The sequence below is a fragment of the Melanotaenia boesemani genome, chromosome 5 (assembly GCF_017639745.1).
Source record: "Melanotaenia boesemani isolate fMelBoe1 chromosome 5, fMelBoe1.pri, whole genome shotgun sequence".
NCBI classification, from domain to species: domain Eukaryota; kingdom Metazoa; phylum Chordata; class Actinopteri; order Atheriniformes; family Melanotaeniidae; genus Melanotaenia; species Melanotaenia boesemani.
In genome coordinates this window covers 21590256-21611743 of record NC_055686.1, presented here as the reverse complement: position 1 = coordinate 21611743, position 21488 = coordinate 21590256, and the positions used below count along the sequence as shown (strand labels likewise).

Genomic DNA, 21488 nt, shown 5'->3' with positions numbered 1-21488 from the left:
ATAGAAAACTTCAAGAAACAATTAAAGCAGAGCAATGGAGATAAAGCCTACAATAATGGAGGCGCCATGTGGAGAAAACAGGGAGGAAGACAAATAAGGGCGGAGGAGGGGGGTCTTTTTTGTAGCGGGAACGGCGCAGAAGCTCTGTTATCCCCACAGTGTCAGATTTGCAGTGGATGTATGAGGACACCAGCTGGCTGAAGGAAAGAACTACACCTTGTGAAAATGGCTCTAGACTACACTGCATCAGGGTTTCAACCAAGTGAGACCGATTTAAACATTTACATTGTAATGTCCATTAAAAATGAAAGCAATCATTCTGTCAGCTGAGATTTTGCCCCTTTTATAATTGTCTGAAGGGAATACAGATTACTATTGCAATTAAAGATCAAACCCAAAGTCTGAGTATTTTCTATTTTGTACAGCTCCAGGACAGGATCAGAGATTTGGACATAAAGGTTTAAAGTCACAGCAGTCGAGTCTGAGCCAAGTCTAAATCTCCATTTTCTGCTCACAAATCTGGCTCAACCCTCAGTGTTATTTTTAAAGCTACACATAAAGCTGAATCATTGATTCCCCTTCCCTTTTGTTCTGTGGGGACATGTAAACAATCCATAAAACAGCTAAAACTGGCTTGTCTAATGCAGACAAACTGTATTCCTTCAACAGCGTTCCTTTGGGGTTGCATTCCTGTCCATCAATACGCATCTTTCATTTTATTTCTGTTGTCATTTTACGCCCGGCAAAATATCTGGCTCTATATTCTCCGGCGGCATCAGCGAGTCACTAACTTTGTCTGACAGGTGGAGCTTGGCGGGACGAGCACAGCAGGCTTTCTGGAGTTCGCTGCCTGCTGAGACGAAACAAAAGCTGGCGAGAGAAGTGAAAGTGAATCAAAACAGTTATTTTGTAGATCATAAAACCAAAATGTAGAGCTGACAGGAGGAAAACTCAACATAAGAAAAGTTGCAGAGTCAGCTGTATGGATTCCCAAATGATGACCTCATTCACAACAGCTGTAATCTGACTCATTGCTTAACTATAAAAGAAACTAAATGGGAAGTTTTAAAGGGATTCTTGTAATATTTATCATTATTCCTATGACAGAGAATCTCATGTTTAAACAGTTAATGACCTTGTGGGTGTGGTAGCACAGGAGCTGCTTAATTTTTCCTTAGCAACAAAATTATATTTTTATAAATTAGCTTGTATGAACAATTACTATAAATTGGACTCATGTAAATTTGATTAAACTGAATCATAATGAATTGGTGAGAATTTAATTATATCTGTGAAATGCCTTGAGATGACTTTGGTTTGTGTGTTACAAATGAAGCTGAGTTTAATTAAACTGACAAATATATTAAAGCAAATAAGTAAAAAAGTGCAAATATGGAGATATAAATACAATAAAAAAACAAACAGAAATATGCACAGTATAAAATAAATAAGTCGGGAAACAAAGATAATTGAAAATGTTAGAATAATTAGCATTTGTTTGCTCCCTTTTTCATTTATCCTCTTTCCAACATGTCATAGTTTTTATCCCTTTTTACCCTTTAAATTCCCTCACAGATTTATTCCCCTGTGGCCCGCCTATGATTCCGTACCTGTACAAACCTATTGTGAATTTAAATATCACTACTTAAATTAATACTTGGCAATGTCTGATGCCATGAAAATACAAATATTCCATTATTTAGCAGAGTTGGGGTGATCAGAATAAGCCTCATCGCTTTGGGGTGCTACAAAAAGCATCAGCACAGGCATCTTGGGAAAATACTGGGGATGATAAGTAAGTAGAGGAGCTTTCAGACTTGTTAAGACAGCTTTCCAGCAAGATTCAGAGACATGCTCGGACAGACTGACTGACAAACTGATCCCCAATCCCAAAACCTCATCTCCCCTTTGGCCTCCTGTCCACCCCTTATCCCTATCCCACATTCCCTCATCCCTTCACTTACTTTCTCTTCTCACTAGCCTTAAGCAAAGTTTTTCCCCCACAACACACACACGTAGACATGACACCACACAAAGGCCCGGAAGACTACATCTCAGACCCAACGCTCTCTCCAAAGTCAATCCCAGCGTTGACGAAATCAGGCGAAAGGAGTGATTGATCAGACAGATTGGAGAAAATGCTGCAGAGAGGGAGAAGTGAGACTGAGGATCTCGCTACTCTCCCACGCCATCTCCGCTACCCCCATGATGGCATCACCGCGGCCAGAGACCTTCAAACTGTGACTGCGATTAAGTGCGATTAGTTCTGCCTGGAGCTGACAGATCCCAGAGGATTGCAAACTACAGAAGAGCTCTTTGGGTGTTGAAAGCTGGCGAAATAGATCAAGTATGGGAATGAATGTGTGTAGGCATTTTTGTTTTAATGAACAGACAGTAGAGGCAGAACAATATGATACGCATAACCGAATCAGTCTTCAATTCATGTGACAGCCTGAGGCAAAGTTTACTGAAGATAGCACAAAGTTTGTCCCAACTGATTTTACATTTGTGACCATTGTATGGTTTCACTCAAGTAAACATTCGTGCAACATCTGGCAACACTTAAGAATCTTTTAGCACACGTTTACTTCTATAAATGCTTATTTTCTATTAAGAAGATCAATTCTTAGAAATACTTTTATGTATGAAAACTGATATACAAATTTGCTCCTTTTAGTTCAATCTAAGCCATACAGATGAACTGTTATATTTTTATAAATATACTTAAGTTATCACTGAAAACTTACTCATTAGGTCCAAATTTTAAAGGAAGACTAGACTGAATTTTTTCTGAGGTGTGACCTCTGTGGCAACAAGAACAATTTAGATTCTGTAACCTTATTAATGATGGCAGATTTATTAGGATTTGTTGCTGTATAACATTTGCATCAAGTGAAACAAGGTCAAAGATTAAAAGTTATTGTGTTTACATGGATGTAATTATAGTGAAAGAGTATTTTTGTTGTAATTTCCATTAAAAAAAAAAACAATCAAAAAAAAATAAAAAACATTTAGCATTTTTTTAGTTTCAATGTAGAAAAAAGAAAACCTGCTGATTTCTTATTAAAACACTGAGTGAGCCCGGCCAGGGTGGGAAACTGAATACAAGGCCAAATTTTGAATGGTGGTCTCCTCAGACTCACAGATACCTGTATTTATCATGTATATAGAGACATGAATTACCAGATTTCTCTATAATCTATGTAAACACCACTTTCCAAATATAATCAATTTCAGTATAAGCCGGATAACCAGAATACTGGCGTGCTACATAACACAATCTGTGCCTCTAAAAGCTGCATCTCTGGAAAGTCTGCAAATATGAGCCCCAATATTCTCATGTCATGCAGAAAATGTATGGTTGTAAAGTCTATTCAAGTACTGACTGATGCATAAGATTATTTTTACATTTCTTTTACTTTTAAAATCACCTGAAGACAGATAAAGAGGTTTTCAATACTGCTCACTTCAGTTGTGTTTACACGTGACATTATAGTTAAAAGAAAACAGAACTTTGTGCAAGCTGATCCACACAGCCAACTGTCCTCAAAGAAAGCAGTAAAGTGAAAATGATGGCGGGGTCTGTATCTAACTTTAATGCTAGAGCTAGCAAACAGAAATAGCTAGCATGTATTAGCTTACAGATTATTTTCCTAGAGACAGACATTTTAGTTTAATTTGGCTTAATTTCTTCTCTTATAATCCAGTGTTTTGGTACTATACCAGCAGCGAGAAACTCCAACATTTTGAGCAACCTTAGGAACATAGCTTGCTACAAGCTCCAGCTTTTAGATTTCAAGTTCAATAAGACAGATGTGAAGCATATTCACACAAGTAGTGTTTTTGGAAATGTCAGTAATTTCCTTCAGTCTCAGACAGATTTCCAAACTAGAATAATTATAAGATAATCAGTGCAACTCTAAGATGGGGAGAGATGAGGATGATTTTGAAGCCTTATGCCAACATGGCAATAGTACGAGATGTAAAAAGGTATGTACTGTGAGAACAGTAAAGCAGTTTCTGCAGTCTGCACTTTGAGGGAAACAGTTACATATTTATACTTCCATTTCTGAAACACTAAAACACTGAAAGATATTCTTGTAATCTTTTTCAACCCCCACGCTCACCCTGTGGAGGTGGTATAAGAAGGCAAGCAGGGGGTGCAGGGCCTCAGCTTGCCGCACAAAGCCGGGATGACAAAGATTCTGCTCAACCTTTCCATTCACCCAAAACATGATGAAGCATTCTGCTGTCTCATAGGGCAAAGTCACATTGGCAGGACTTTGGAAGTCTTTAAAAAGTCTGAACAACAATCCCTGTTTGCTCACACACACGCACACACATGAAAGCAAACTTTCATCTTCCACTGTACTACATAGCCGACAGTGTCAAAGCACTGACTCGCTGGCCTGCCTGCCGATACCGGCCTGCAGTCGCCAGAGCATGTCCTGATAAGTAAAGCAACAAATGTAATGGAAACAGAAAATGAGGAAAACGAAAGAGAGGCAGAAAGAGTGAGAGAGCATGGAGGGCTATAATTAGCAAGTGATTAACGAGCAGGCATCAGACAAGTCCCACATCATTGATTGTGATGTTGTGCAATGCTGCTGCAGTGAAAACAAGCTGGCCCTAGGAGAGGGGGTATGAGGTCACAGCTCACACCCACAAACACACACAGGCAAACAAATGTGTTGTCTTTAGCAGCAAAACACAGCAAACAGTCATTAGTGAGAACACACAAGTCGAGCACATTATGTCAGACTTGAGAATCACTTGTAAATAAAGGATTCATGCATTCAGTCACTTTAAAAAGGACAGTGCAAAGACACTCAATGCATAAAAATAAAGAATTGGTAATGTTACTTTGTTGATTTCGAGCATCAAACAACTGCCTCTCCATTTTTAATTTGCAGCTAAATTAAAGCCTTGAATGCAAAAAGGCTTTCCGGGCTAAAAAATAGGAAGTAAGACTATCTTGTCTGCATCTATGCCTGCATCTTCTGCAGCTTGTTTTTTTCCAGCTCCTGTACCCTCACTCCACTTCGACTCATCGCTCTCCTCCTCTCATGATGAGGCAGGCAATGCTAAGCCAAATTCAAACTCGACTGTCACACAAAGGGAGAATGAAGAGGTGCACTGGGAGGTAGAAATGCTGAGGGAGGCAATAAGAGATGAGAGTCTTCCCTCACCCTAACTTTCTCTCCCTGTCGTTCTTTTGCTAGGGATCTGGTCAGGTGCCAACATCAATGTACTTTGCTCTATGGCTGGGCGGGCGCAGAGAAAGCTGGCCCGTCACGCTCGTTGCTCCGTCCTTGCCCCTGTTCCTAACTGTGCCAAGCTGATGATGATCATGACAATGAGAAGAGGGAAAAAAAGGTATAGATTTCTCTGACAGAGAAAAAAAAAAGAACACTGAGTGTGACCATGCAGGCGCTTACCTCAGAGACAAGGAAGTAATGTCAATATTTCCAATAAAAACCACTATTAGCATTTTATTTGTGGGCATTTTTCCTCACACCTACCTTGTCATTGTTGTAGTATGCCAGACTCTCGCCATCAAACCTCACCCACCTCCTTTGAAAAACACAGTTTCTGAAGAAAAAGGTGAAAAGGTGAAGTGAAAATTCATGTGACGCACAGCCAAAGTCGATCAAACTAAGCCAGTTTTGAGAAGGATAAGCCGTTGTGTTATGAAAAGTAAAAGCAAAGTCCTACAATGTGAAGACAGCAAAGCAGTAATCTGCTCTAGGCAGGTACTCATATTTCATCATGAGTGCCACAGATTCATTAATGTCAAGTGTCGTATCAACAGCTGTCAATTATCATAATCAAAATAAATGGCTGTATTCAGTTTGAATATTCAACAGCCCCAGGGCAGTTTGCCAACCCCATGCAAATCTAGCGGTGAAGGAGACTATAAAAAAGGAAGGAAATGATTGATAGCTCTGACTTCTAGTTAAAGTGATACATGTAGCACCCACAGACTCTGGAAAGAAAAAGAAGTCAAACAAAGTAAAAGAAAATATACAATGTTGTGCAACTCAGTACTACAAGGTTAACTCTTATTTTCTTCCCCTTACCATTTGGTAGAGTTATGCATGATACACAAACTGGCTTCAGCCATCTGTTTCTGGTATCATTTTGCAGATTTAAAGATCCATAAAAGACAGAAGATATACAGAAAAGCAGGGGAAATTGCAAAACTAAATGGGTTTGTTAAAAAGTTGTTTTTTTTTTTGGTTTTTTTTTTTAAAGCAAGCAGTGGCTAAATACGTATAGTGTTGACTTTATTGCTCATTTCTACGGTGGCAGGGAAATGCAAAACAATATTATCGAGTGAAACACTTCTACATTTGCATGATACACATTTGCATCATAGAAGCCATGTTTACATTTACAAAACAAAAGTACACTTTTACCATGGGCAAAACAGCTTTACATTTCAGAAAAAACACTGTACAAAACATAAAACACTTTTACAATCCTTGATGCAAACAAACACTTTAACAAAGTTCTGAATACATTCCTGAAACACTTACCAATGACAAAGCAACTTTACACTGACATGAAACACTTTAAAAAGTCTTGAAACACAATTACAAAGATATGACATGCCCGGTGTTATACCAATACCCGTGACCCATCAGAATCTGTGACCACTGAGGCGATAGCGTACGTTCCCGCATGTAGGTCTTAGAAGTCTTGAAAACACTTCTATTGACGTCTGAGTTCATTACAATGCAGGTAAAGTCACACATTCTGATCGCTGTCAGAAATGGTAAAGTCTGTGTTCCTGGCTATGTGAGGGTCACATTATGTTAGAAGAGTCCAAAGTCCGGATTCTTGCAGTCACAGATTCTGATGGGTCACAGATTTTGGTGTAACACTAGTCAGGTCATACCTTTGTAATTGCGTTTCCTGAATTTGTAAAAGTATTTCACATCAATGTAATGTTACTTTGTCGTTGGTAAGAGTTTCAGAACTTTGCAAAAGTGCTTTGCAGTTCCACATGCAGGTTTGCATCAAGGATAGTAAAAGTGTTTGTTTTGTACAGTTGTTTTTTTTCTGAAATGTAAAGTTGTTTAGCCCTTGGTAAAAGGGTTTCAGCATTGTACTTTTGTAAATGTAAACTATTTCTATGATGTAATTGTATATCACAAGATGTAATATTGTTCTGCACTTCCTGGCCAATGTACATTTCAGATATAATTAGTATTTTAAGGGTGACAATCTGCACAATAGTGGCCAGTGCTTAGATTCGAACCAGACCAAAGTAGACCATACAGTTTATCAAATGGTATGAATACTTAGCTTATAGCTAGTGTATACATTATAAAATATGAGGTGGCAAAGATCCTGTCGACCATATTAATGTTTATAACATTGTCTCAAACATTTGCATGCAAGAAGTACAAGAGCATGACTAACGAACTAACAGGCACACACAGTGTCTTGACAGTGATGGAAGACTGCTATTTATCAGAATGACTGTCAATCCTCATTACACGATAAGGGAAGGGTGCACACAATTAATCCAGACTTGGTGAGCAGTGGTTCAACATCTGCAACAAAATGTCAGTTTACCAATCATGAAAACAGATTACACAATGTAAAACCAAATGTCCCAGCTCTGATATGATGTGCTTTATGTCATTTTAATTGGGGCCAGTGGTCACTTCTGTGCATCTGTCACAGTTTATCTAAGCAACATCATGACTAAACACACCACAAACTTCGGCATACAAAACCAAAACAAGAATTGATTGCATGCAAAACCAAACAAAGAGATAAAGCTATCTGGAAAATGGTGGGAATTTTGATAAAATACTTAGTGATTAACTTGTTAATCTGCAATTATGATGAGCTAACTTCAACCAGTAAGATCAATAAAAGACTTCTCAAGGGCTCTGTGGTACATAGCAGCCCATAGCAGTCATTTCCACACTGCAGGCTGCCAGTATAGGATGCTGACTGGTGCAGTTTCAATCCATACATTTGCTTTTGAGAGCTGTTATTTTTTAAGGCTCATCTACTTAAAATCTTGCACACAAAACCTGGGAAATAATAATAAATTTATATAGCACTTTTCTAAACAAATGTTACAAAGTGAATCACACAGTAGTAATAACATCAAGTAAAAGAAAAAAGAAAGATAATGTGGTAGTCTAACTCACCCTTGAGGCGACAGCTTGTCCAACCAGCCCACTTTGAGCACTTGGTGTTTGGGAGCTCCGTAAAAGCATGCATACGGCGAAATATCAGGCAGTGCATTTGTGGTGACGGCTCCTAGAGCATCTGCAGGCTCTGAGTAGAGGTCACACTCCGCCATGATCATGGATCTGTTGTCAGGGGTCACAGCCAGACCTTGGTCCAAACAGGCCCGGGGTGGCAAACTGGTACACTCATCCACTGTTGAGTACTCATTTCTGTAGGGATCTGGGACAGTAGGTGCTGGTGGACACTCTTTCTCCTTTGATTTGTTTCTGCATAGAAATAAATGGCATTAAAAACTGTGGTATATTGTAAAATTACGGTTTGCATATTTATAAATTAGAACAGAACTCAAATTTAGACAGACCTCATTCATTTCTAATGCATGAATTCAGAACTTTAGCTTAGCATAAACACTGGAAACAGTGGGATGAGCTAGCATAGCTCTGTGCACATAACTAATAATCAAAAACCCTCTGCTTTATACAAAATAAACAGACCAATATTTGTTAATTAACCAGTTATCTAAAATTCATCACACTTATAATTCAGTGTCTCTAGCTGCTGTCATAAAAGTGTCCATCCTGTAAAAATCACATAATATTTAGTTTTCTAAGGGTAGATTTTAAATTTGTAAGAGACATGCAGTGTTTAGCTCTGTAAAGCTAATGTAAGCTGATCACCTCTTTGAAAGCTAATTATGGAGCCAGATCCAAACACGAAGAGTGGTATTGATCTTTATATCTAAATGTCAGCAGGGCCAATAGTCATATTTCCTAAAACGTCAAACTGCTCTGTTTTTAAGAGGCCCTACAACAGGGCTACCCAGTTTGCTCCTTCGAGGGCTGCAATCCAGCAGGTTTTCATGAATTCCTGCTTCAACACACCTGAATCAAACTGAATGAATCTAACAGTCTATCAGATTCTGCACAAAGACTCATTAATTTGAGTCAGGTGTGTTGGAGCAGGGACACATTGAAAGCCTGCTGGATTGCCACCCTCGTAGGACCAAAGTGAGTAGCCCTGCCCTACAATTACAAATTAGAAGCAGGAAATAATTAGCACTCCCATTAACCCTGAATCCCTTATCTTAATAGCTTGTGATGCTTTTTTGAGAACTGTGGTATATGTTCTGTTGTAAAGTTTTAAACATACTGTCATCAGCATATCACATACATTTGTGTTTTATATTTTTAGATCTAAAAAAGCACATTGCATCAAAATACAATACCTCTGTTTCTTCTGTTTTATCTTGGCCTTAAACCCCTTCTGCAACCCTTCTTTAGTATCTCGGTCCTACAGAGCACAAAAGAGATTAGCATCAAATGAAAACAGAGTGTCCATCTTTTACCCAGACACCATTATCACATAGGTGCACTAAACTACGTTAACTTTAGTGGCTAGGTGACATTTTAATTAACCTCAGGGAGCAAACTGAAACAAGCACACTTTCCACTTTGCTATGTGTCCACGCTGACATAATTAACACTGAGAGCAAGTCTTGTATAACTCTGACAAAAACAGCAAAGATAGTGCTGAAGATGTGAGAAATGTCAGCTCCTCTTTGGTAGGCTGCTTGTCACTGCCCACGAGTGGCTGTGTGTGTGAGCGTTGTCTTACCAGAGCAGTTTCAGGGCTGTTGTACAGGAATGTTTCTCCATAGGGAGCAATAGGTGTCAAGGTTCTTTGAAGTGGAGCTAAAAAGGACACAGAAACAACACAATGGTGGTTTTGTCAAACAGCTGAAACTTGAAAAACACAGCATGAAGGCCTGAACGTGGTGCTTGAAAGTAAGCAGCTTAACAGGATTGTTCCAGTTAAATTCCAAATCGCTTAGATGTTATAGTGCTCTTTCATTAAACCAACTCATTGATCTGAATAAATGTGTTGGCTCTTGATCCATGCAAGCACAAACTAATTAAATCTTGCTTTAGTATGCCTATCTCTCAGCCTTGGCCCCCTCTTCCATGCACTAATGGGAGTGTGATCTTCCTCAGCCCGTTTCAAACAGACGGAGTCGCTGCCTGGACCGTTACTTCGTCTTTGTTCCTGCAGAAACTGTGGTGTGTGGAGGCAAAGATGAAGGAGAAGAAGAGAGGCTCTAGCCAGACACTATTAGTCTGGAGGCCTGGGGCCACCCTGCGTGGGCCACTGCCTGTCACTGTGAAAAATGACACTCCCCTCTCCTGAGGATTGTGAGGGCCTGAAGATGCCGCCACAGGGCCAGACACACAGACACTGGTGCAGGGAAATTCACGCTCAGACTGTACAAAAGATCGAAACACCCTCAGACACTTAAAGATGCCTCTAGACAAACACAGACATAAAAGGATGGATAGCCAAATGAGCAGACTCACACTCTCAGCGTTTCAGATGGGAATTTACGACTTTTAAAAACCTTACACACACACATACACACCTCCAAACAATGCTGGCCATTAGGGAAGGGCATAAAGGGCATGTGCTGGGTTTGGTAAGCTTTACGAGGAGGTCGGTGCACTTGATGATAGAATGCACTCCGACACGCCGGCCCTCTCCACAGACAGGCTTGGTGGGCAGATATTGACCATCAATCATCGTCTATCAGCTGACCTTCAGGCCCTTCACAAGTCTCCCTGAGGGCTGCTGGACGCCACAGTACTCTATTCCTGTTCGACTCCCTCCGCTCTTCCCTCAATGGTTTCGTCTCTGGCATCTGCCTTTGTTTCTCTCAGATGCTACTTTATCTGCTCCTGAACAGACTGTCAAGCTGCAGCCGGGGCAGTGACTTCGATACAGTCCTCAGCTCAAAGTTTGTGAGGAGATTTGTTCTGAATGTAGTGTTGTCTTTTTAAATCAGTGCATGTCTCTTTGTTATTAGTTATTACTTGTTTTTGAGACACATTTTAAATACGGAGGATGTAAAACTGCTATGATGTGCATTCATATCAGTCACCAAACCCTTCTTGTTCCCTGAATTTACAAAAAAAAATTATTTAAAACTAAAATTGAAAAAAAAAAAAAATTTTTCCCAATTTCTTTTAAATAATAAAGCAATGATCAACACACTAAATTATATAATTAAGATGCAATTTAAACCTCGAAAAGTAACTACTAGGTTTTTTGACATATCAGTGTAAAAACAAATCTACAATTTAATGAGATACTTGTAGCATTAGCCAGTCATCAAGCAGAGGTTGTCAAAGGGAAGGTCTACCAGATATGTTTAAAAGTATACAATATGTATAAAGACAATAGGGCCAGCTTGAGGTGAATGCATTATGGATGCACTACATTACAAAACGACATTTTGGGCAAAAAAGTACACTATTAGTTAGATAAGGCAGCCGTGTCAGACACTATATTAACTTGGTAGAAGGGATGTCCACGACCAATCGACTATTTGATTAATTGAAATGGCGCACAAAGTCGACAGCTTTTTTTTAAAGTTGACTTTTGTTTGGAGGAGTTATGTCTCATTGCGCAGAGACATGGTGGTGTTTACAGCGCTGTGTTAAAAGAGCATCATGGCCCTTTAAGAATCCTCAAGCTAGAAGGGAGGAGTGGCAGGACGTGGAGGGCACGTGAGGGTTGAGTCAATTAGTTAGTTCCAGCAGAGTCCCATGTCTGCTTCACCACTGCTGGGTAAAGTGAAGGAAGCTAACCCTGAAGCTAGCTGCAGCTTCATTCAGGAGTAATCACCCCACCTCCACCTACAGACCTCTGTGTGGAAGCAGGAAAGTTTACCAGCTGATTCCTTTGGAGTTTTCACTGATAGTGGAGGCAACAGACCAGAGCAGCACGGTTACTAAACCCTCAGAAATGTTGCATCAGGAGCAAAAAAACAGGTGGCCAGACAAGGAAAAGAACTGGTTTTGCTCCTTTGGGCATGGTGTTAAGCTCACGTAGCATAGCAGCCGCTATATAGATGAAGCAAATGCAGGTTCGATCCTGACGTCTCCCTGACCCACCTTTTCATCTACCTGCTGAACAATAAATAACTCTAGAGCCTACTTGTTTATGGAACACACAATATATAAATAATATTTCATACCTGTTTTACAATTTTCATTCACTAAACATTAGGCTTATTGATTTTGAAAGGCCTGACTAGTCGACTTCAAAAATCACCTAAAATGCTCATCCCTATTTGGTAACTGTTTAGTTTCAGTGTTTCAGTGGAAAGGAATACTACACTGTTATAGATACTGTCTGTCTAGTACAGTTTGGCTGGCAGTTTGTTGTCTAGTTAATTAAATAGTCTCTACTTTCTATACAGAAGAACTGGTCTTCATGTCAATTTCCTTTTCTTTAATGCCTCTTACCTCACTTCCTCTCTCCACGTGCCTGCCCTGGCATACTCTGCATCTATCTCTTGAGGGAGGGATTAAGACACAAATAGAAGAATCGATTGCATGCAAATGAGGATATGATATGTTGTGGTGAGTTAAGATGAGGCAGCATGCTAACACGCTAACATAAGAGAAAGTGCTTGTTCCAAATTAAAGCTACTGATACATGAGCATGGATTCCTATATGGACACTGCACTCCACTATCAAGGCTGCCATTTTGGCTCGGGTAGTCGAGAACAATAACTGTCACTTTCTAATTTTTTTTTTTAGCCAGTGTTACTGTAGTGTTGTGGGTTCCATATGCCAGACATTCATTACTGATACAGGACATATGTTTTTATTATACTGATAATTATATAAGATAAAAGGCTGTAATGAATTGTCACTGACTGAAAACATAATTTAGGGATTTGCGTAGCAACCTGCCGTTTACATACAACACCAATAATACTGGCTTCCACTTCCGGGTGAGCAGAAAATGAAATTTCACTTGAAAAAGCTTGGGCAAAATCTTCCAAAATGGGGAGACTTTAACTTAAAAGACTGTAAGACTTAAAAAAAGAAACCTTATAAACAGTGTTACTAAAATCTTACAAATGACATTGTGAGACTCTCCCACTTTAAAACAAAGAGATAGAAAAATAAGCACTTATTACAGTTTGTTATATCTGATCACTGGTTGGCTGTTATGGATATGTTATGGAGATCCTGTTAAAGTAAATGGTTTTAAAATTATTAAGGGGTATGTTTACTATTTACTGGTAAACCCCAGGTTTAATAACCTAAAAAGAAAATCAGATTAGAAACGGACAGCTGGATTAACTGGCTAAAAAAAATATTATAATCAATAGATTAAGCAATAAAAAAAAATCTGCCCTAATCATATATTTAAGACATTTATACTCTGTATAATAATTCCTTTTTTACAGAAATGCAAACATCTGACTGCCAACCTGACTTGCCAGGTCCCTCATGTGAAGACACCTGTCAGGCCCTGTACTCTGAGCCAATCAGGTTGCATCTGTGATGTAGTTTATAAATAATAAAGTTAAAATAAGCTGGATCCATCAGTCTCTTGATAATGTGCTCAGTTTCCTGTCTATCTGAACTTTTAAAAAAACTGATCCAATATCCACAAATGGTCCTCAAGGCCCACTGTCCTACAGACTTTTAATGTTTCCCTGCTGCAACACACCTGACTCAAATTAATGGGTGAATAGCAGACCTGTGCATAGCTTGTAAGAGATCCATTTAAAGTGAATCGGGTATGTTGCAGCAGGGAAACATCTAATGCCTGCAGGATAGTCCGCTTTGAGGAGGGTTGGTGATCACTGCTCTGAAGAATCATTCAAAATTAATACAGGCATCTGAACACAAAGGCTTCCTTTTACATACATTAAAGGTTATGTAATAGATAACATTCTGTTATGTGTGCACCATGGTAACGCCCAATCATAAAAAACCCAATTTAAATTTAAAGTATTTTCAGAAAGAACTGCTTCAACAGAGCAGTGAATATACAGTCAGTCATTCGGGATTATGCATGTGTGTCACTATATCAAAAGGTTTACGTGCTGCTGCAGGGATACTGAAGAAATGTTCTCTCAATGAGATTTTACACGTGGAGGGAAAAAAAGCCATTTTTGAAAGGAAGAGACAAGGTGTTCAAATTAAAATTCTGCCAGCTTCCACTAGCAAGTTTCAATTGAAGACAACAATCGTTCTGTGAAACAACACAGCTTTTTTTTTTCTTTTTTTTTTGTGTGTACACAGTCTCATCTTGGAATAAATGCTTCAAAAACGCTTTTGTAAAATCATATGTCAAAAACCGCCTTGCTAGGCTTTAGTGTGAAGGGAATTTTAGCTTGCTAGTCAAGACTCGAGCTCCCCATGTCCCTGCACTGGGACCTCCTTGGCTTCTTCCTTAGTCTCTCTCAGCCTGTTTTGCATCCATCTCTTCCTCGGTCCTCCCAACCCACCTTACTGTCTTTCCTTTCAATCCACTCTCACTGTTTGTCTTGTTTCAGATAGAGAAAAAAAAAAAAGTTGGGAAAACAAGGTCTGCCAAGAGACTATAACAGTGCAGTAAAGGCAACCTGCAGGAAAGAAGAGGACAAGGAGGAATGTGGAGGGATGAGACTGGGTAAATCGGTTGTGCCATGGGATGGTAGGGTCAGAAAATATTGTACCAAAGACTCACATGTTTGTGATGTTAAGGGACAGGTGTTGTCAGAAAAGCATTGTCTAATCCTAAGAAAGTACAGCTACCTCAGATAGGGAGGCATAATAAGCCAAATAAATTCAAAAACACATTTGCACTGGTTGTACAACATGTGTGTTGTTAGCAAAGTTAAACAACTTCTAAAAAACTTTTGGAGAGCTGCGCGACAAGAATACATAGGGTCTCCCTGAGGGACAAGATGTGAGAGAGCATATTCCCTGTGAGAAGAATGCTTGAAACAAGGGTGCCGGCTTTTCCCATGACACAGCTTCCGAACACCCCCACCACAACAGCGCACTACCCCTCATCTCCTCTCCCCGCTTTCATCCGGGCAAACAACAGCACCGCTGACTCTACAGCTGTATGAAATATTCATGGCAGAGATAAAGCGGATGAAGCAAAAAGACTGTGTATACCTTTCTGTATGCGGTTTGCACCTGTGGGACCCTCTGAGCCAGCTAGGTGTTCAGGGCTGGTTGTTTGTGCTGGTGGTGCACTCCTGAGGAGGAAGCAAAGTCAGTGGATTAGAAGCACGGCTGCAGCACGTGGGAAAAATGAGCAACACCTTCCAAACGTAAAGAAGTAGGTTGTCAAAACCTGAAAGTTAGTTTCACAGCTCAGAGGTTCAACAATGTGTAAAATAAATGCTGTTAATTTATGTGAATTGCAGAACTGAAAATGAAATTGGAGGCTTGGATTAGATGTAAATCTGAGAGTAGAGGCAGAAAATTTTAGTGAACTTAAAGTGAAGGCAGCGAGAAAATCCATTTCCTCCTTATGTTTTTCACTTTGTCATTTCGTTAGCAGGGCTGCCCTCAACTAAAACATTTCCTGGTAAACCATCAGTTGCAATTTACAGCAAGTGGCCCTTTCTTTTCATCCAAACACACACACAGACACACACATTGAATCAGCCTCTTTACTGTTAATGCACACGTCAGATCCACGCAGTCACATCCAGTCCTTCTCTGTTTCTTTGTCTCACTACATACATAGAAGAGAAATCTGATTATTGTCAAACCCTTTCCTTGAGGGCCACCGCCATGCAGGTTGTTTCCCTGCTTCAAAACACCTGATTTAAATTAAGCCAATCTGTTACCGAGTCATTAATTTGTACCAGGTAAGGGCAAGCAGAAGTTGCACAAACCTGCAGTGGACTGCAAGACAAACTGTCCAAGAAACTATCACTTCTAACTTTTATTAGAGTTCAGCATATGTGCAAGTATAGCCGAGGCAGAAAAATATATTAATTAATACACACTTACACTTGACTATTTAATTAAGAAATTGAAATTAGAAGCACATATAGAGTGTCTTAGCCTGTTTGAGTGATTCAGTTAACAGATGAACTAGGTATGCTAGCAGAGTATCAGCTCCTGATAGCGACGTCATTCACCAATTGGATATTGGGAGAAAGCTTTCATTAGACTTTCTATTCCATTAGAATTCATATATATATAAATAAGTATATGATTTAGTTTAGTTTCTAGTTCAGACGCAGAGTTACTGCACTGACAAGTCTGATGAGGAATGAGCTGCTTTTGTTACTTTAGCTTGTTATTATTGCCTCTGGTTATGTTTTCATGTTTTCAGCATTGGATTTATCGATCTGTCTGTTAGCAACATAACTGCAAAAGTTATGGACGGATTTTGATAAAATTTTGAAGAAATTTCACAAATGGAATAAGGAACACATGAATAGATTTTGGGCGTAGTGCAGCCCACAATTATTGGCAAAAAAATAAAAAATAAATGCAATGACCTGGCAGAGGTCTATGTTCCCTGAGTGCTTCTAGTTTGGATATATTTTAGTCTGGAAACATAAAAAGCAAGACGCAGCTTGAAATATGTGTACAGCCAAGGTTTCCAGGTTTCTGGGGTAAAATAGTTAAGAAGGGAAGAGAAAAAAAGTGCCGCAGACACTCCTTTAGCATTCCAGCAGAGCAGTAAACTTCCAGAAGACAAAAACTGAAGGGAACATTCTGGAAAAGTCTGCTAGCAAAAATTCTTTAATCCTGCATGACAATGCAACTAACATGAAGGCAGGGAAGGAAAACGTTGTTTTGCTCATACACTGGAGCTTGTTGAGCATGGTGGGATAATTTCACAGAGCAGAGCTAGCGATGCTTTCACTAATGCACATAAATCTGTGGAGCATTTTAAACATTCTAAACCACCACATTCCTCTTTTGTAGGAACTTCGAACTGAACTAAAAGTTGCTAATCGGCATCATGAAGACATTCATGAACAGTCATTTCTACGATCTATGATCAACATGAGCAGAAGTCCTTCAGCAGAAACGAGCTCTCTGAGTCAATTCTACAGACCACAACCTGTAACACTGTTAGACCTTCTAGTGTTCCCAGATTATTCACATACATCCTGCACACTTTTCAATATATTCTCTTAGACCTTAAATACTAAAAAAAAAAGCAGTTGTTACTGCTAAATTTTAACTACCTTTGTTGTATTTAGATTATGTAGCAGCTGTAGTCGTTGTCTTTAATTTACTTTAGAAGTTTTTTTTCTTATAAATTATTTTGGAAAATATTTAAACTGGATTTATTTACTTTATCAGTTGTCCTCTTATTAGGAAATGAGGTGTGGTCTACTACAACGTAATGAAACCTCACACAATAACAACAATGACCATAATCCCAATGTTTGCTTAAACTGATTCGGTATCAGATATTAACGGCTGATATCGGTATATTATCGGCTGATATCGGTATATTATCGGCTGATATCGAAGGTTCCACATATTGGAATTGGATCAGAAACTCAAATAGAACATTGGTGCATCTCTATAGCAGAGCTTTAAGAGCTTCATTTTTGTATAATTTCAGTCAAACCTACTTATTTACATCCATTTTAAATTTCGATTTTGATCTGACAAGCACGATAATTCAAGGTGTGTGTCGGTGTTAACATTCGCTGAAGTGTCCTATGATATGCAAACAGTAATTTCAGAGGTTTAAGTGATTCAACGTCCTATATTGTTGCTACGGGAAATTCTTGTTGGCTAGGTAGGCTGTCCTATTTCAACAACGTAAAGCGGTGTGTAGCCAGTGGCAACTTTGTACGTTTCACTTTTGGTCAGGTCATGGTGCAAAGGCAAACATCTCCTGCTGCAGCAGGGACTGCTGCCTAAGGACCAAGCCTCTTGCTTGTTCTTTTGGACGGGATAGGTGCCTGTTGCAGCACCGCGGCTCACTGAGTAAACTATACATGCTTTCACATCAGTCTCCAAGTCTCCAATAACACTAGAAAATTTGTTAGACTTGTTGCTAGGCGCTTATTTGTAATAGCGTTGCTAGAGGAGTCTGAAAACTTGCCAAATATAGTGCAAAAGACAGTAAGATTTTAGCAGAGCTCTAACATGTGTACTAGTGTATTCTGTGCATCAGGAACTAGTGCACTGACAAACGTTTCACACTGATCAGAATTTAAACTGATTAAACGCGGTGATTATTTTTAATGCACTAGTTCCTTATGATACAATTAATTACCTTTTTTGTAATTAATCATAATTAACATGTTAAAGTCCAAATATGTGTGTGTGTGTGTGTGTGTGTATATATATATATATATATATATATACACACTTTTTGCTATTATTTTAATAATTACTATTGCCATTACATTGGATATTTTATACAGCAAACATTCACTCACTGACACTGAGAAATTTCAGACAAAGTCATAGTCTTACTACGTAAAGCTTGCTGTGTTGATAAAATCCATATGATTTGTCAATGAATCTTTGCAGAAAACTTTCAAAAAGACATTAAATAACATATTTACCAAAATACCAAACTATAAATGTATCTTAACAGTAATACCTGTCCTGAGGTGGGATAATGGTCTGATCGGGGATTTCAGGAACAGGCCGATGCCTCAATCGATAGGAGCGAGAAAGCTGTGGACCTTCAAGACCCTTAAAAGAGGACTGTGTTTCATAAATTAAGTTGTCAACCATTTCACAATGAAATCCCCCGTTGTCATCAGTTAGCGCTGGGAGAGGGACTTCAGCAGCAGAGGACACAGAGTCTGTGTTATAATGTAGGGGCTCTTCCAAATCTGAGGGCATTTCTGGGGTGGAAAGGGAGTCGTTGCTGCTGCTGCTGCTGGAGTGCACGGGGGAGGACACACAGGTTTGTGCCAACACAGATTTCACTATGTTATTGGGGTTACGCCTCATCGGCTGAGGTGGTGTGAGGTGTCGAGTGTCTGGAAAGTTCCCAGGGTCAGTTCCCAGTCCTGCTCTAGCAGGCAAAGTCTGACTTCCTTCAAAGTCATACTCCCTATTCTCCTTTGATTGGAGTTGACATGACATCCCCCTCTTTCTATCCTTCAGGAAGACACGTCTTGGGTATGGCACCGGTTTCTTTTGACCCTTCTTGCTCTCTAGACCATCCTGCTCGTCTGTGTCTTCTTCTCCACTCTGCTGCTTCAGTACCTCCAAGCTCCGAAGGATACGTCTTCGGTGACCTGTTGGCAGCACTTTAAGCTCCAGGAGGCGCTCATCTGTGAGGTCCATGCACTCATCCAAGGCTTGATAACCTCCATGCTGGAAAAGGGAGATATACTGGGACAAGTGGAGGGTGGACAGCCACTCTGTAATTTCCAGGCTTGGATCTAGAGGCTCCAACATGGTGCTCTGTTGGTTCTTCTTCTTGGAGCATGAAAGCCTGGGTTCACACTGTGGGCACAAAGAAAATAACGATAAAAAATGGGTAATGGAATATTTGAGCCATCACACAAAATTAAATCTAACCACATGACATCACCACTGTACCATAAAATACAGTTAAACTTAGAAACAGGAAGTCAGGAGTCATTTAGCCAGTAATGTGCATTTTTAAGTAAACCACAGTTATACAAAACAAACATTGATTTGACTCTGGAGAGATGTTTTCTCAAGTGAAATTAAAGGGCTGAGCTTTTCCTGTAAATATCAGTAGTGATGGCATTAATCTACTCTGGCTGTGGGAGAGTGACCTACTTTAAAGTAACAGTTCAACATTTTTGGAAATTCAGTCATTTCCCTTTCTTGCCAACAGTTACATTAGACGAGACGATCAATACACTTTACTGTTTGTGTGGGAAATATGAAGCGACACAAACACATATATCATCTTTTTTTATTGCCCTTAAAACAAACCCTTAGTGTACAAGTTGTGTTTTTGGACTCCAGGAAGTTGGTGCAACATCATTCTGTTCAACCACACATCATTGCCATTATGTGGATTTAGCGTTTTTATGCTTGCAGAGGATCTCTAAAGATACAGGTTTGAGATTAGGCTTGCTAATTTTGAACATACAGAGTGCCACTAGAATACTTTTATGCTTCTTGCAGTGAAGGAAACAAGCCACCCAGCCCCTTATATCTGTTATAGGAACTTAAAAGAGAATGATGCATGTGCTACAGATGAATCTCTACAGCTACATTTGCAACACCTAGATGAAGCAGGAAAGAGCAACGGCCTTGAGGACACAGCAGCCACCATTGCAACTTCTAAAATTTAAAGTCTATGAAAATATATTTCTGGAGTGCTTACCACGGGAATGTTTAAAATCAAGGATTTTATGTCTTGGTTCACCACCAAGAACTAAACTGCATTATAGCAGGTTGTTTCCTTGTGCTTTCAAACTGGCATCTCTTCTAAATATGATGAAATGAGTTGCAGAAGTCCTCTTTCATGGTTTATCTCTCACATTTGCACCTAACTTGAGAATTACAGGAAGATGCATACATACCAACCTCAAAACAGGTCCACTTCTCTTTTGGGTTGCAAGTCTGCTACACTCAAAGGCCCTAAGAAGTTACTTCTGCTTTTAAATAAATACGTTTGGCATCAGTTTATTACCCATACAAGTACATCTCATAGAATGAAGATATTTTAATCACGGCCCTTGCATCTTTTAATCTCTCTCTGTCCTCTCTAAAACTGAGAGTGCAGGCACAAAGTGTGCTACACATGACTGAATAAATCCCCATAAAAGAAATCTATACTGTCTATCAGAACAGCCCAGCTGAGGGTTGCAGCATTAACAGACAGGGATGTGTATTGGCTGACAGCCAGATGAAGCATACACCAAACCTCTGCCTCCAAGCACTTACACAACTGCACACCATCATAAACCACATGCTATAAAGCACACACATTCAGCAAACATTATTAAAAACTGGATATAGGAGTTTTGATCTGAGGCTACTGGCAAGCGTGCAAAACCACAGATCAATAGCAGAGAGCAAAAGGAAAAAAAAGAAAAGAAAAAAAAATAGAGAGAACTCGACCAGCTAAGCAGTTTGCACACACCACATGTACAGATGGGGCAACACAGCCACACAACGTAAATACACAACTTAAAAAAACCCAAACGGTTTATTACACTTTTTTTTTTTTATTTAGTTTTTGCTTTACATGCATATGTAGTTTTCCAGCTTAAACAAAATGTGGCTAAAGTACAAGAGAGGTGTGGGTGAGTGTTGGTGCCACAGGTATGGTAGCACAGCACAAACAGTGAGTCACAGCTTGCACGCCCATGCCTGCACTATCACTAGCTCCCTCATAAATGTGTGCATCCTTATGAACAAAGTTCAATTTGTGCCTCCTTCCTGGTTTGAGAAAGAAAAACCTGTTCATGCGTCACAATAAATAAACCTATACACAAACACTGCGTACTTTAAAGTATTTTTCCCAACATATTTGCCGATTA

General features: G+C 39.5%; 1 protein-coding gene across 3 annotated transcripts in view; it reads right to left on the bottom strand.

Annotated features, from left to right (window-relative positions):
• Positions 1-21488, bottom strand: part of arap2 (ArfGAP with RhoGAP domain, ankyrin repeat and PH domain 2) — a 134675-nt gene that overhangs the window by 112354 nt on the left and 833 nt on the right. For all 3 annotated transcript variants that reach the window (XM_041986600.1, XM_041986599.1, XM_041986598.1), the window contains exons 2-7: positions 18608-19467; positions 15181-15263; positions 9832-9908; positions 9443-9507; positions 8175-8483; positions 5523-5592 (exon numbers count right to left, since the gene is read on the bottom strand). In XM_041986600.1, the coding sequence (XP_041842534.1) occupies positions 5523-5592; positions 8175-8483; positions 9443-9507; positions 9832-9908; positions 15181-15263; positions 18608-19419 (1416 nt within the window). In that variant the 5' untranslated portion in view covers positions 19420-19467. The remainder of the gene's footprint in view (positions 1-5522; positions 5593-8174; positions 8484-9442; positions 9508-9831; positions 9909-15180; positions 15264-18607; positions 19468-21488) is intronic.